An 18,605-nucleotide genomic window follows, 5' to 3' on the forward strand; every position below is an offset into this window, starting at 1 on the left:
ATAGGTATTGTTTGTTGTGATGTATATTTATTACACGGACATCGAAATTAATTTTGAATTAAAATTAAAATGTAACCATACAAATGTATTATAAATTATATTTGTAATACCTAATTTTCTGTTACTTCGCTCTCTGTGAATAAGTACATATCGATATGTAGGTAGTATAACATAGTTATGGTACAACCAGTGTCATTACGTGATTAGATCATTACGATTTACGAGTAGGTACTATGAAGTATGAACACAACATTGTTCCTCAACATAATATAGAAACTAAAAGTCATAATTAGGAAGCCACATAACCTCAAGTATTATTAAAGTGTAATCGTAATCGGACGTAAGGGACTTTACTTCTTAATATTGACATTTTACATTAAAAAAACGGGTCAAAAAGTATAAACTATGACTCTACGACAATACGCATGTATGACTTTAGTGACAAATTAGATTATTTTCGTAATAGTGATTAAACTCGATAACCTTATAGGTATTGTTTGGTCACACAATAGTTACGTAATATAGGTACTCATATACATATAAATATACAATATAAGATTAAGAATTTAACGAAAACTTATCAATACTTGACTCATAATATTTAGGGTGGACATTTAATATTATTTAATATTCATAATTTGTTTGATTAAAATATGATATACTTTCCGATAAAAAGATATTTGATACCTGCTTATGTAATATCTACAAATCATCCAAATTCTTGTCAACATATTTGTATTTTGAAAATAATAAACGTACCTACTTATCATAAACTATATTATATTATTGGATTTGAAATAAATTCAAAAAAATTATGTTCCTATAATACATGACGTCAAATGTATTGCTTTAAATATACATTTTCCGGTACTTTGACCCCTTCTTTGTAATTTGCAAGACAATATATGACCGATTTTTGTTGTTGAAGAAGCGAAACAAATTACAGCTTCTACATGCAAAAATGTTCTTTTGTCTGTTTGCGCATGTGATTAGATTAGATATACCTATACGGCTATAACCATTGAGGAGGCTTATAATAAAAATACGAACATGTTAGACTACGTTAACGTTGTATTTATAAGATGCTGTGGTAGGTATCGAAAAATAATCGTCAAAAACGTATAGGTAATATACAACAATAAAATACCGTATTACTAATAATCGTTTAGTTATATCGAACAATTTTTTTTTTTTAAACGTTATTTCGTGTTTGAACAGAAACGAATACCTCTACATATAAGCAGTGCCTAGAATAAAATAGTCCAAAATTATTACAAAATAATTTAACTGCCTACGCCATAATACTAATATAACGACGACGATAATAATATTATACATTAAAACGGTCATGGTTGTGCATCGTATTTATATATCGATTAATAATGAACACATTAGTATTATTATTTAGAGTAATACCATTCGAAACGTTCCGTTCAGCACTGTGCAAAATTATTATTAGCAAATACAGAAGGTCTAAACCTAGATACCGATTGTTAGTAAAGTATGCAGTATACAGTAATGGTATACCTACTATACTATAAAGGTACCGATGTTAAAATACCGACAGCATGACAATACAGTCGGAAACGTTTTTATAGTAATGATAATATTATTTTTTCGCAAACGTCGTACGTCCGTAAAATATAATATCGCGCGAGTACGATTTTCCTCGGGCACACTATACCGAAGACGTAACGACCGGCGCGCGAAGAAATAATACAATAGCTACCGGTAGCTACCTAGGTACAGCGATAAGGACAATATTAAAATAATAATATCATGTTGTCTCGAGTCGAAACCGACAACCGGCGTTATTCATACGACAATATTATTGTAAGATAATTATTGTTTTTATTTATAATATTGGAGATCCACTCACCACGTGTGCCAGTAGTACGGTAATAGCTTCATCGCGGCGAACTACGAATATTGTTTATTAAATATAAAAATTATTTTAAAACCGCGTCTACGATAATATTATCGTTATAGGCCTGGAATCCGACAGGTGGGTGCCGTGCGACGGCGGCAAACGAATCTCGCGAACACTCACTTTTACGACTGGAGACGGGCGCACAGACTGCAACGAGCATAGCGCAGACCGAACGCAAGCGACGCGAACACCGAACTGGCGCGCGCGTCAATTGTTCGTAGGTAATAATAACAGTGTATAATGTATATATATATATGTGTGTGTGTGTGCGTCGGGGAACGCGCACCGCACCGGGAGAGAAACCGGACCGATAGCGGGCGGGGAGACAGAGAAGGGTGGTGGCGGGGGGAGATCGGTACGTCCATTATAATATTATTATTACTATTATTCTTAATTCTACTTCTTACAATATTATTGTGCGTACCTGTGCGGCTCGGTGTTTTCTTCCACCGAACTGCGCCGCCGGGGGGGATAACTGACGTACAGTCCGTGTCTCCGTCCGGTGTACGAGCCGCGCGGTCCGGGTGCGTTTGTTTGTGTTTGTGGGTGGGTGAGTGCGTGTGTGTGTGTGTGTGTGTGTGTGTGTGCGTGTACGCGCGCGTTTTGTTGTACCCAACCCTCCTCGGCACACAATGGGACGTTGGCTCGGTATAATAAATATATAATGGTGGGGCCGAGGTAGGTACCTGCTGCACCGGCTGTACCTGCTGGCTGCAGCACACTGCACATACGACGTAGTGTGCCTACCATGGTTACCTGCCGTGGAATTTTTGACCCTCGGTAGTGACAAGTCACACGCACGAATATAATATTATATATATAATATGGTGGTGGTATATACCATTATACTGCCCGTCGTCGTCTGCACGCCCGAATAAAATCTTATATATTATTATTATTGCTCTCTCTTGTAAGTCGTATAGGTATAGTTGTTGTGTGTGTGCGTGTGTGTGTGTAGAGCTGCTGTGCGTCCCTACCACAACGTTTTACTAATGGCAGTGGTTACATCGCTCGTCGGACAAACTACGCATCGCTTTTCCACCCTTACGTAGTTATTCGTTGTATACGACGACGGTATTATAATAATACACCTTCACTTTCGTAAACGACAACAATAATATTCCTTCCTTTTTGGATTTCATTTATCCGCGTACCTATTGTATAAGTGCATACAGCTGGTAATAATTACCGAACTCGAGATGTATATAATATGTTATATAATACTGCGTTTTAATACTTATACATTTCACAGTCAAAACGATTTGGTATCTTTATAGATTCCTACTATTTTGTGTGTTCAAAAGTATATACGGAAAGCGATTCTGGTCAGCCTCTATTTCATTTAAAATGCGTTAATATTACGTTATACCTATTATTCTATTTTTCTATTAACAATAGTTACGTTAGGTTGAAATAATATTCACCAACATCAAAATACTGAATTTATAGTATACCTACTCATTTGGACTTAACTTAAAATTATGTGAATAGATGGGAGATATGAAAAATAAAAATAATCAAAAATTAGTCAAAATAATTTACAAATCTCATAATATTGATATACTACGTAATGATGACAATTTTCAAGACAGGTGGAAATCCAAAATGATGATCCTTACCTAACCATTTATTCTCAATGTTCATTACACAAGTGTTAACCTCGTACTTTTTTATTATCAAAGTTTTACCATTCAGTGTTCATGTCAATAATTTAGAACTCCAATGACATTACTGTTAGCCACATATTAATATATTATGCAATTAATCTTTATTTTTTTGTATCAATAATATAATAACTAGCTTAATAAAAAAATCATGGTCATATTCAATTGTTGAATTGTTAAAAAAAATGGGAAAGTGTATTTATGCGTCCGTGTTTATCCACGACATCGCCTAGCCAATGTCCTCCCATTGAATCCGTCCCTGGGTTAACCTGGGGTCATATATGTATTTTACTGAGTTACTTTTTATTTTATGGCGGGTTTTTAAACGTTATAAAGCAAGTTGAAAATATCATAATAAGAGGATAATATTACATTTATTGTTTTTATTAATTTAACAGCAAGAATAATCAGATAATTTTAAAGGCTTCTTAAAATCAATCATATAAAGCATCATATGTTTAGTAAAGAATACCATATAATATTATATAATTTATATATAAAAGCACCGAGTAATGAATATTGGAATATTAAGGATTGAACGGGTTTCCTGATATAAAATATTAAATAGTATATTTGTACACGTATAATAAAGTATCAAATAGATTCATAACAACCTACTTATAGGTAACCTAAAGTTTGTTAGAAAAATGAATTTATAAAATTTTTTTCAAAAAACAAGAATATGGTTAGTCAACCAATGAGATTTCTAAATTTATTGATAAAAAAATCTACTAATAGTATACATTACACCAAAGAAACATTTATATTATATTAAACTATATAATGCAAATAATAAATTCTAAACTGTTTATAATACAGTAAAATAAACTTAATGTTTATCAAAGCCTCAGATCGACAACTGAAATCTGTTCGAGGAAAATTAAAAATAAAAATTATACATAGTAATATGGTATATATTATTATTCATTACGTCGTGAAAAGAAATTTAAATACTATACCTACTCGATTTATTATTATTGTATTAAGTTTATATAGTATATATATATATTATATTTAAATAATATTATACATTAAATAAATAATATCTCTAGGGTAAAAATATCAAAACATTTTTTTTACAATATTATGTGTTCTTATAACTATTAAGAACACGTATATTATTATTATGTACCCATCTTCCTACTTATTTTTAGCCACTTCGATCATTAGTATGTATACACAATAAATTTGTTTTATCCAACGCGCGGTTTAGAGAGACATAACATAATATAAGCTAGTATGAAAATATGTAGTCGTTTATATTTTAGTTATCCATGTATACTGTATATACAAACACAAACGCGTACGTATTAATATAATATGTATATGATATAGTTCTGGTTCTATAATCAATAACTGGTTATGTCACGTGTGAGTATGTGTGCGCAGGACAATAATGGAAGGGATAAGGGAAGAGGTGGGTTTATTAATAATTTTCCTCTCCGTTTAGTATGACCGAGTAAAAATTTTCACTAAAAAACTGTCACGGTGTTCATATAATTTATCAACCATGGCGTTTGACTGTACACGAAATATATACTTAGTATTGCAGAACAGATCACTGTCCGGTTTTTGCAGTTAAATCTGTCAAAGTATAAAAACTAAAATGTAATACGACAGTAAATATTCACAAAAAAAAAAAAATCAAATAAATGCAACCTCTGCTACAAATAAATCATGCAGACGTACAGTACATAGCGGAAAGATTTTAAAACGATTATAATGCGAATAATATGTGTAATTACAGCAATTTTAATATAATTTTTTAACAATACGATATTGAAACCAACCAAAAAACATAATTATATTAACATCAACAATAATGCGATATTTGAACCAACTGAAGAACATAACTATACTAACATCTAACAAAACGTAAATTTTGGATGATGGAAAATCCGTAAATCATGCGAATAGATTATGTACAATAGAACTTTGATTAAGTATACCTACTGTTAACTTACAAGGAGTATCAAAGATTTATTTTAATTAACCACAGGACATCATATATTATACGGTGTCGACTCACAGGTTCAAGGTATACACAAAAATCAAAACGTAGTTGGTTAAAAAAACTCCCTTTGTATTGTGCACGTTACCGTGGTAAATTAAAGACAGGTGGACCGTAAAAAAATATAAACAGCCCCCTTCGAAATCCCGTCATTTTGGAAGGGGAAAACCTTAAAGAACTCGTGGTCTCGCATAACTCTTCATTATAATCATTGTCTACGTTACCAGTAAATAGTTGTTTTTCAAACTATAGTGGGCGGAATCATGCACTGCAGTTTTCTCTGTTTATACGAACTATATAATATTCTACGTGTGTGTGATTATTGTATATTTAAAAATAAGGAAACTATAAAATATTAACTACTTGCCTGCTACAGCAAATAATATAGTAGTATGTTTTAAAATAATTACAATAATTAGTCTTCAATCATTTCAACACCACAATACATTGAAACATTAGCAACAATAATTATTAATTTGTTCGTAAAAATTAAATAATTTCAGGATTTCCGATAAAATATATAGCAAGAGTAAGATTTAACAAATATTTTTTTCAAAAATAAAAATCAGTATTGTTCAAAAACGAAGAATTACACTTAACTACATTTTTTCTTATGTATATATATAATTTCGATTCATTTGAAATAACACTATAGCTAGTAATAAATGGCATCGCATCAACCCTATATAGGATGCAATAAAAATATTGTCGAGTAGGTAGCGTATTATATACCGCGTTCAAATTGCGATAAAAAATTATAAGTGGTTTTTTCTTTAAGAGATTGTCACGTTTCACATTTTTTTTTTTTAACGTTTATAGATTAAATATATTGATATATTTGAAATTAATATACTACGTTTGTAATTTATTATTTTAAAAGTACTGACGGCAAAATTAACGATAGTTTCAGATGATTTACACAATAAAATCAATTGTAAGAACGAAAACTGTGTAAAGAAACGATAAAAATGAAATATATTTAGTTACCTTCACTGGAGTCTAGTGTTTTTTTCATTTTTATCAAAGCCAGACAAATGCTTAAAATTTAGATATTATTTAGCTATTACGGCAAACAGTTTTAGTAAAATAATCTACTCGTAATAATTCCACAATAACACTTATTCTCGTTTAATGTGGGTACCTACAACCTACTTCCTACATAATTAGCTCAAACTTGACATTTAATATTTTTTTAATACAGATTTTTTGTTAAATTATGTCGTACATAGTAATACGCTATGGTTTATTAATATTATATTATAGTTGTAGGACGTAGGTATACTCGTATGATCTCAAAATGAATTTCATATCTATAATATGAAGTACATTTGTTATGAATTTCCGATTACTGTACTATACAAATTTTAGAAAGCAATTATTAATTATGCCCAACACTACAAACACACTTTAACACATAATTATTAAAAATACTAACCAGCATAATAATATTTAGCTTTCTATAGTATTCTCGATAAATATAGTATGTCATGGATAGCAATATCTAATATCTATAATACATAAATACATGTTTTTTTATAACACATTTTATATTTTAAGAACTGGACATATGACATATCATGATAAATTTAAGATTTTAAAGGAAAGACGAACGACTAATTGTAGGACGTAAAATGTTAGGAAACATCACTGGGACCAGTAGGACCTAACTTAATAGACTTTTTTTTAACCTTATACAGTTGAATAGATGTATTCAAAATAAAAAAAATGTACCAATAGAATATATTTAATTTAAATGCAAATTATTTATAGTTGAAATCCTCTATACAAAATTAGCAAACGTCTGTAAAAAAAAAATATGACCAATAAGGCGATAAATACTAAATTATCTACACAATACACCATTAATTCAAAATTAAATATTTAAATGCATGTCAAAAAACGTGCATAATAAATACGCTATAAAAAATTAAACAATAAAATGTAGGAATAATTAAATAAATATATAATATCCGTGAAATGGTTACAAATGAAAATTATTTTTCTTGTTAAAATAAGTGCCAAGTATGATAATCATAATGTTGTTATCGGCTTTGATAAATATATTACATATAGTCTACAATTAACAACTAAAATACCAACGTAGTACATACGAGTAGGTACCTATATACATTTTAAAAACGCTGCAGATTTACGATATTAGTATTTTTTTTTAAATATTCAATCAATTATATTTTTAATTGTTATCATATATTACAGCTTACCTTTTTTCAGTTTCGTTGGTCTCGTCGACAGCTTTCAGTCTATTATTACTATCGTTAACATCTTTGCAGATAAGGACCTCAGTAAGACCATTATTGAATGGTGAACTAGGTCTCCTAAATAGTTTGGGATCGGATTGTTCGGCTAATTTATTTCCGTTGTCGGGCAGGCACGAAGAACCGACTCGGCTACTATGTTCTTTATTGTCTAAATAATCGTTGAGTACGGCGGTTGGGTGCAATTGACGCATCAACTAAATAAAAATTAAATTAAATTAAATTATATAAATTGTTTTTCAATAAAATGTAAAGAATTAATAAAATTTTTAAAAAGTCATCCTAAACTCTACAATAATAAATAAAAATAGCTAGTATACAATTATACAAAATAAATAATGACAGCATTTACAATTATTCTAAAAATGAACCTACATAATATAGTGTTATAAAATATAAATTATTAAATTGTGACGCCGAAATAGCTTAGTTCTTTTTAATATATTTATGAATTTATAGCTAATTGTACATAATTATGTTATTCATTTAGAATATATTTTTGTGAATAATAATGAATAATAATGTACTATTTATATTTGCATTTCGCATAATTAAAATCCAATGACGAGTAATGAATATTATTGAAAATTAAAAAAAAGAAATTTTCACTTAAATTCATGTAATTTATAGGTAGGTAAAACTGTCTACGCCCAATCTAAATATCTATTAATGTGTATTCAATATACGTTATACGGTATCAAAACAATTCGTAGTGATTAAACATATATTAAAAACGTTTTAAACACAAGTTATAGAACACCGTACACCAGACATAGCCATGAGATTTTTAAATAATCAAAGGGAACATTTCGGCGCCATATAGTTGAACCTTTTTACAGGTCGGAAACAGAAACGTGTCTAATTAACTGGCTCATAAATCTTGACGGCAGAAAATGGCCCAAATTTGTTTTCATCCAGACCGCATGGTGTGGTATCCGATTTCAAATTGAAGTTTTTGACCTACGCTCATATTTCAATGTCGGAAATTATTTCACATTAAACTAAACCACCCGAATGACCAAATAATACAAATTGAAATAGTGCAGATTCACTTATTCTAAAAATTTAGTTTCTATATACCTACTTTATGCAGTAGGTACCTATAGTCCTACTTAAAATATGAACAGAAAGTAAAACATATTATAATCTCGTCTTGATTCTTTACATTACTGAAGCAATTTTTATCTACCATGTGATTTAGGTATTATTGTTTATTATAAAATACAAATTATTATAATAACGAATAACGAATAAAATGTATATTTAGTTAACGATTTTAAACAACAGAAATATGCTTTGTGTATACTGCATAACTTATTTTTCTTATTTATATTCAAAATGTGTATTATATTATGTTATTTTTGATTGATATTGTTTAGTATACTATAAAAAAATAGACATATTACATTTTATTTAACATCATATATAAAAAATAAAAAAATAAAAATGTCCTTTTGTTCGGTTGACAAAAAAAAAAAAAAATTATTTATCATTTATTTTTAAAAACAGTTACTATAAAGTACTAAAATACTTTATATTAGATTTTACATAATATTTTAAATACATACAAAAAAACAATAAGCTATTAGGTAGTTGGTCTCATGAAAAATCTAACATAAACGTAATATTTAGGTATAGTATTTGCTAACCTTATACAGAAATTTCAGAAAAATAAACTACTATCTATAACCATTATGCATTATTAATTTACGAAAAAGTTATATATTTTTAACAATAGGTAGGATATATATTGGTTTTTTGTTAAAACATTGTTGTAAGAACAATAAACCTTGTATTTGTTAAAATAACTTGAGTTAAGTATTAAATTGGTATTTTAAGTAAATTATGCAGTGAACCGTATAATATTAAATAAGTTTACAGTAAGTATTTATAAGTTTAAACCATGTACATTACAGTATTTTTATAATTTCCTACTTATTTTTCAATTATTTTTATTAAAAAAATTTAAAATAAAATAACGAGTTTAGTTTAATATAAATTTAAAAAAATTCAGATCTAAATCGATTCTTAAATATGTTAATTGTATTAGTCCGCATTATTGGAGACTGAAAGCGTAGCACTTTTCATGAATATATAATAATAATATTTATGCTTTAATTCTTCTAAATTAAGTGAAACAACTTTTTTATTTTTATCTTATTAATGGAAAGTTCTGAAATATTCCGCAACAATTATATATAATACATAATATTATGGTAGAATAATAATTTCTGTGCTCTGTTTATTATTAAAGTTTTCTTAATATTGAAATAATTAATTGTTAATAATATTTTAAGTACGATTTGAACACATTCAAATTTATTACAACACCATATTATTTTCAAATCTACATAGTTTGACGTAATTTAATTAATTATTTTAAGTAAAAGTATAAATTTATGCTCAAGTTTTTTTATTCTTTTACTTTAACTTATGCTACAACGTAGGTATAATGTATAAAATATGAATGTTATATTACAGATTTAATGTAAAAAATCGGGTTTTTCATTTTTATATTAAAATAATTAATTTTTTTTTGTTTTTGAAAGGTACTTAAAAATTGTATGAACTATATTATAATTATTATATTAATTTATGAAAAAAATGATTTCAGTCTTTTTAGTCATTCTGGTCTCTAATTTATTTATTCGGTTTTAAAATGTGGAATAAGACATTTTTTCCATATCTAAATTGTACATATGTACTCAAATAGTAATGATAAGTTTTTTGAATGTAATTAATCTTAATATATAAATACGAAATAATATAATTTAATCACATACTTTTTCAAAATTTACATCATAAGAATTTATTATGAATTTATGAATACAATGTTATACTAAATAAATCATATTTTTGGTGTGTACAACACTAGGAATTATGTTGAGTATAGCACCACATAACATTCATTCATGTACTAAAAATTGCATATACAACCAGGCGTTTAACATTCTAAAGTAAAATAAATAAATATGCAACCATAAAAACTAAAAGGTCTGAAATCATTTTTTTCATAAGTTAATATAATAGTTATATAGTTCATCAAATCATTTAATACCTTTCAAAAAAATATGTTAATATAAAAGTGAAAAACACGCTATTTTACATTAAACCTGTCTCATAACATCTTTATTTTGTACATTACACCTAGTACCTACGTCAATGCATAAGTTAAAGTCAAAGAATGAAACACTCAAGCAGAAATGTATACTTTATAAAATGTATTTCATCGATGTATCTTTAAATAAATATTTTAAAAATATTATAATTTAACTTCAAATAATTTGTAAAATTAATTATATATTGTACCATATAATTTTAATTATAACGTACTGTTATAAAATATACATAAACGTATGTAATATGCATGATTTAAATTTATAAATAACATAAAATATTGTATAATTATAAATGTTGAAATAATAAACATTATAAAATATACCTACGGGCTAAAATAAATAGATATTTATACCATCAACCAAAAATTAAAAAAAAATTAAGATTATTGTATATTATTATTGCACACGTGCAGCACTAATTTTATTTCATTGAAAAATAGTAAGCAACTACCTAAATAAATTTGTATTCATATTTAAACAGAAGTAATTTTATTTATTTTCCTGTCAATTTAAATAGAATACATTATAAATTATTATGTTTTCAAAATTCCTGACTCATCGTAAACACTGGTAAAACACTTTACGTAATAAAAATAAAGTGACTCATAATTATGCAAGAATTTATCTGAATTTAATGGAGAAGATTTCAATATTTAAGTTTTGAGGTTTTGCATTTATGTATTGATATAGCATTAAAAGTACCTAGGTACTTAGGAGATTATTGAATCAATTCGTTTTTGAACAAAATTAATTAATTAAGTCGTTAAAAACTTCGATGTATTATGGTTAAAATAAAGAAAAATATACCTGGTGAGCCAATTTAGTAATGTCAACTGGTGTGATACGTTTACTAGCCGCCAGCCGTTCCAACCGTTCTTTGGCTTCATCTTCAATTCCGATGAAGAAGGCATCATGAACTTGACCTAGATCGGAACCTGCCGAGTCTATGCTGGTGTTAACGACTAAATGATAACAAACAAATAAAAATGATAAAATTTACATTTTTTGTACTCAGCTGTTATATACATTTTAATTAGATTTGATTATTTATTAGTTATTAGTTGGTATTAACTATTATTACTAATTTAAATTTGACTTCCAAACCCCTCTATTTTTATAACTTTACAAGTAAACCGGTTTCTGGTATCAATATCATCGAGAAGAAATTGATACCGGTCATCGTCCCGGAGAAACTTGAGGTTTCCTTGTGACCTACTCTCTAACACATCCTATTTCTTTATGATGATTGTTATTAATAAACAAAAACAAGCATTGCAAAATACCACTCAATTATTGGTCAAAGATCATGACAAGAATTCAAAAATTGATTCTACTTTTAGTGTTTGAACTGGGTATAATATTATAATAATCTAAATACTTAATAAATCTAAAAAATATATATTTATCATTTTAAAATTCAAAAAAAAAAATTGCATAGGTAGCCTATTTTACCAAAATAGTAAATACACAAATACCACTAATAATTTGTAAGACAATAATTATTGTAATTTTTATTATTAGTTAAAATTCATAAGTCAAATAATAATTTATTTCTATTAAAACTTTCTGAATTTTACAGAAATTATGACATTCCAATTTAAAATCAAATATGTAATTTTCATTCAACTTCAACGCATAATAGTTATTACGTTGTTCGTTATGTTAATAGTTATAATTATTATTATTATTAAAAATTATTGACACGTATTACTTTTTACTTCATACATAGTTGTCTTTTTTGAGTTTTAAATTAACTCTAATTTTAAAATTTTAAATGGATAAAAAAAATATTGTATAAATTGTATAATTTTAATCTTATTAATTATATATATAAATTGTAGTAGACGTTAAAAATTGTACAGTAGTATATATTGTTAAATATATTCTATGAAACAGACTTGTAAAAATACTTCCGGTGTTTTTTCAATGTTAATTGTATTGCACAATTGAGGCGTGTGTTAATTTCACAATAGTTAACCATCATACTAAATTGCAATAAGTGAGTAATAATATTACAAAAATCATGAAATATCTACAAAAAAAGAAGATTCTCAAGGGCATGATAAACCTAGTGGCTAGTTTGTTAAATACAGTTCAAATAATAATTTTTTTTCTCATTGTTATACTAATTATACTCCAAAATATATACACTAAATTATGAAGTCCATAGCGTCAGATCTTCCCAGACTAAAACATAATGCTATATTCTGATAATTTATTAATGACAAAGAAAGAATTTATAGTAATCATGAAATACGAATATATCATCATATATTATTTTAAAATACCTCTAATCGTGCGGATCGCACACAGAAATTATACAGATAATAAGAAGTAAATATCTACAAATTTAATATTAACGTGTTATTTTGTTCACGATTTACGGATATTAAACAAGTTAAAAATAATTATTGCGTTCGAATAAAATTGTACTTGCATTATTTTTCAATCATACAACTTTTTGCATACAATCAAAAACCTTACAAATAGCGTGATTTTGTCTAAACACTCTAAATTAAAACTTAGCTTTAATTTTAACCAAAATAGAAATATAATTTAAATTAGAATCTATAGTATATTAGTTTTAAGTTTCAACAATGAAATTATAAGTATAAATTAGATAAAGAAATATAAAAGTAATATAATTTTTTAAAGATTATGATTTATAATCATTAAAATTAAAATAACAATGGTAAAAAGATTTAAACTGTGAGCATTGTATTTAACAATCGTAACAAAATATGCTGAACGTTTATAATATAATTATCTACACGTGATGATATTATATACTTAATATTAGCAAAGTCATATAAACTACTCAATTTTGTTCACTTTCCAATAATAAAAAAACGTGTGTGGAGTAAAAATTAAGGTTAATCGATTTAACAATGCAACTTTTAATTTTTAATTACAATAATTTAATGAATAGTATATTTTAGGTAGTGATTAATTTTAAACAGTGAAGATGTAAGTATAAAATATGTTCATATATTATTTATATCTAAACTTCACATAATAACATGCATAATTAAATAAGTGCATAATATACATTAAAATATGACATCTGGTGCAGATTATAATATTATAATTGCAAATAAAAACATATGAAAGAACGTAATAATAGATTTTAGTACCTACAGGCTTCAATCCACTTATTCGATATAGGTATACCTATATAGTAACGGTTACCAGGTAACCCATTATGTTATCTAATATTATACTTTAAATTTCAAGTGTTAATGCCGAGTTGCCTAAAAATCATTTAGTGTTTAACAAAAAAACAATCAATAATAGAGAGTGAATGATTCTTAAATATATGATTTAATGACGTATAATCGATTCATTAAATTGAATTGAATCATTAAATTAGCAATTTTTTCATTAAATATTATATTTATTATATGTACCATTTTATTTTTTTTTTTTGTATAAAAAATACTTTATAATATCCTCATTGCTCACATTGGTTTTCCTATATAATTATTAATTATACGCATAAAATAATAGATCTTATATATTATTTATAATATGCATTTAATGGATTCTGTTATGTTTAATTATGGTAGATAAAATTTATTTTTCAAAAAATCATAATTTATAAAATTAAATATTTTAAGGCTTTAACCTAATTTATTTAATGTCTACCAAATCCCAAAGAATAGTAAATATGAATTACTTTCAGTTACTAGTTAAGGATTTTTTTTTACGAAAGCTTTTTATCACATAACCTGAATATTGGCGAGTGGATCATAGGCGCAAATAGGGTGGGGCTTGGGGGGGGGGTTAAGCCCTCCTCAATATTTACTCTTATATTGAAATTGAATGTACTTATTAATAATCAAATTGTTTCAAAATATGTTGTTTTCGACTGCTCCCTATGGCTGAAAAAGTGTTCAATATGGTCAATATACTTTTCTTTTTTTTTACATTTTAATTATAGAGTTAATATTTTTATTTGATTTGGAGAGGGTGTGGGGAATTTTTGTTGAATATATTAAAGGGCTTGAGCCCTCGCCAATGTTATTCCCTATTTGCGCCTATGGAGTGGATATGTACATTATTGGGATTATTATACGTAGTATAAGAACTATAAATTATGAAATTGTATAAGGAGATAGAAAAATCATCTAACAGAATAGACAATTTAAACGTAATTATACAATAAATCAAATCTTTAAATTATATGCAATAATTCACTGTTTAAAGTATACACTATTATTATCATTAAACGTTATTATACAGTTGAATTGTTCACAAATAGCCTTGAAACAGAAAATAAACCTTTTGAAAGCTGTGTAGGTGTAATTCCTAAAGCTTATTATAGGTCAATTGACAATTGTAATTTTTCAATGCTCAGTTAGTATATTGGCCTGCGTATATTGATCTAGCTTGAGAATAATCAAATTCAATCGAAATAACTTTTTCTTTAAAGACTAAATTAGGTACAAAAAATGTATATTAAATAACTCAAAAATATTCTGATAAAGGTAAAATAATAAGTATACAGTGTATATTTGTTATAGGTATTTGTATTATAGGTAGCTAGTGATAGATGGACAATAAAATAGAAAAAATTAAGTTATACATTTATACCTAATCTATCAGTAGGTATATAAAATTGCATAGTAAAATGTATAAATTATCAACATTATCGAATAATTTTTTTAGTAAATCAATGAGAATATAGATAAATATTATAAAAAAGTTTTTAATTTAAATTAATGGAAATTAGAAATATAATCTAAAATGTTTATACGTGTTTATTCATTTTAATAAAACTAATCTGAATTATATAGCAAAAAACGTCATCATTCCATATGAATGTGTTAGGTATAATTGTTTTTCGAAGATGTTAAATAAAAATTATTATAAATATTACTACAATAGTTAAAAAATAAAATTGGTGCTAGAGATCATCGCTTAGATGTATTAAAAAAATGAATATATCTACTAATACAATTAATTATTAAATAAATTTGTTAACAATTTATGTATATATGGGTATAGTATAGTACCTACTATAGAGTGAAATTCATAAAATAAACTCAATATGACTGATTTTATAAATAATGGTTATTTCTAGGTATCAAAGTTATTAAAAAAAAAAAAAACAATTTAGGCTTAACTACTACATTAAATATCAATACACAGCTAGGATTTATATTTAAAAAAAATTGCGATATTGAAGAAAACCCATAATTCTTGCTAAACTTTATAAAAAAATCATCTATTATTATTATTATTATTATTATTATTATACATAATATTATAATGTACTAAGAAAAAACTAGTGAATTTTATGTTAAAAAAAAATTGAAAATAACTACAGAGGGTTTTTGTGATTTAAAATGACACGTGTGTGACTGAAAATAGAACTATACGATTTAAAAAAAAAATCGAATACACTACACTGATCTATTTTATTTTTATTGGACGTGTATGGTCATTAAAGTTCTTTGCGCATACCTACTTACGTTTCAAACCATGTTCTTCATACAGGTATGATTTTTACACTCATCTAAACTGCAATCTCACAGAATATTTCTCTCGTATACGCATTCACAATCGTCTCTCACATCGACCACGAGAATTATTGTTTTCGACGACATAAACACACGTCATATTCAACATTTTTAAACGATGCCGGAATCTGTGTATAGAATTTTTTTTTTTATTGTTGATGTAATAAAAACGAACGAATTTATTTAGAGTTTTCAATGTATAATTTGATAAATATATACATATTAATGTATTATATATACAAAATTATTGGTAAACGCGAACTACAAGTCAAGTCAAAGTCGATTTATAAAAATTGTTTCTGTCAAATGAAATGTGTTAAGAAAAAATAAAATCCACACCTAAGATTATTATATATGAGTATATGGCATACGTCACATAACAAAGTTTGTTACACCCACGTTATTAGTACATAATAGTATACTCCATAATAATAATACACGCCTTAATCGGTATATTAAAAGTATACATATAGATGTAAACCACGGGTTGGAGTAGGGTGACCGCCTCCCTCTTTGTAAACATTAAATAGAACTTTCCCTTAGAAATTTTATAAAGTTATCGAAACGTTATAAATACTATACAAAAATAATTTTTAGTTGTTCAATTTTATTCAGAAAAATATAACGTTAAAACAACTTGGTAGTAAACAATCAAGTTAAATGTATAATTTTCGCGCGACCCCCATCCATAAGAATCAAGACAAGTATGATGTCATGTGTAATTAAAAGTTGTCTGTGTACTGTTAGTTATTAATTAACTTAGTTTGATTTTTTTAATTGTATATAATAGTATGTTGCAGGGTGGATTATCTCGAGTATTTAGGAATGTGTTATCTATAAATGTATGAGAATTGTTATCCTATATCAGCTAAACTATAATTATTTGAAAACATTTAGAAAAACTTTTGATTTCGCTTATTTTGAGTATACGCATATTTATAAGAAATGTTCAACAAATTTTAAGAGTACCTCAATGTAATAATTCTTCAAGTATCAAATATCTCACAAATATCTAGATGGCTATAATACAATATATTTGGTAAGTAAGTATCTCGTATCGTATATACCAAGATACTTTTTATATAGACGGTATCTTGTCCAACCCTGCTGGTATATCTACCTATATTGCTGGTATCGAATACACGACGAGGACATATAATAACACAGCTACGACAGCCGTACCAATAGTTGTATACAACTCGTACAGATTGTCTTAGTCGGATAGCGCGGGCTGAATATCGTCGCGACTCGGACGGAGGAGGAAGACGCGTCATGATGGACCGAAAAAACGCGCTTTGCTCGATGTCAAGGGCAACCGGTCGCGCGCGCATACATAATAATATAATATGGCAACATCGCATTACGTGAGCTCTGCCGCCGCGCAGGACTCTGACAATAATAATATATTATATTGTTCCTTGATTCATAATACACACACATACATACACACGGTAGTATATATTGTTCTTTCGTGATTTTGATTTCCAACGCGCAGCATCATCATCATCATCATATATAATATATATGTACAGCTAATACATAAGACTCGTGAATTTTCAAGGTCTCAAAGGGAAGTTTATCCGAAGAAAATGTGAATGGCGTTGATGAGAGGGGTTGGAGGAAGGGGAACCGCTGCTGGCCGACGTCCAAAATAATGGTCGTCTTACAGCAGTATAAGTCGAGAGTTTTTATACGTATCGCGACGGTGCTTCTATAAAGCACCGACACCAATGCCAGTAAAGCTATAATATAATACGACGTCATCACTGTTCGTTAAAATTATAAGTACCTGCTACAACCAAAACTTTTTTTATCTAAATTTTCCGGGGTATAATGTATATTGTAAATAATATGTATGTATCGGTCATGTATATATATATCACATACCCATTGATCTGCTAGATGATGTAGTACGATTGTGTTTTTGAAAATCTTTTACAGATACGAATGTAGCATGGTGTTAAAATTACATTAAATTGCGCCAAAACGACTGTTCAATGTAAACGTACATCACTACAATGTATAAAATACTCATAATGACATGTACCTATTGTATTTATTATACACCTATAAAGGAACACCG

The 18,605-nt window shown here is 27.2% G+C and overlaps 1 protein-coding gene across 3 annotated transcripts in view; it reads right to left on the minus strand.

The window, feature by feature from the left end:
• LOC114123927 (protein PALS1) overlaps positions 1-18,605 on the minus strand; it is a 51,902-nt gene that overhangs the window by 20,166 nt on the left and 13,131 nt on the right. For 2 of the 3 annotated variants that reach the window (XM_027987067.2, XM_050204441.1), the window contains 2 exons: positions 11,808-11,962; positions 7,828-8,078 (listed from right to left, as the gene is read on the minus strand). In XM_027987067.2, the coding sequence (XP_027842868.2) occupies positions 7,828-8,078; positions 11,808-11,962 (406 nt within the window). Of the gene's footprint in view, positions 1-1,879; positions 2,132-7,827; positions 8,079-11,807; positions 11,963-18,605 lie in introns of those variants that run through there. The other variant, XM_050204442.1, reaches the window with a different exon arrangement.

Source organism: Aphis gossypii, chromosome 3, assembly GCF_020184175.1.
Source record: "Aphis gossypii isolate Hap1 chromosome 3, ASM2018417v2, whole genome shotgun sequence".
Lineage (NCBI taxonomy): Eukaryota > Metazoa > Arthropoda > Insecta > Hemiptera > Aphididae > Aphis > Aphis gossypii.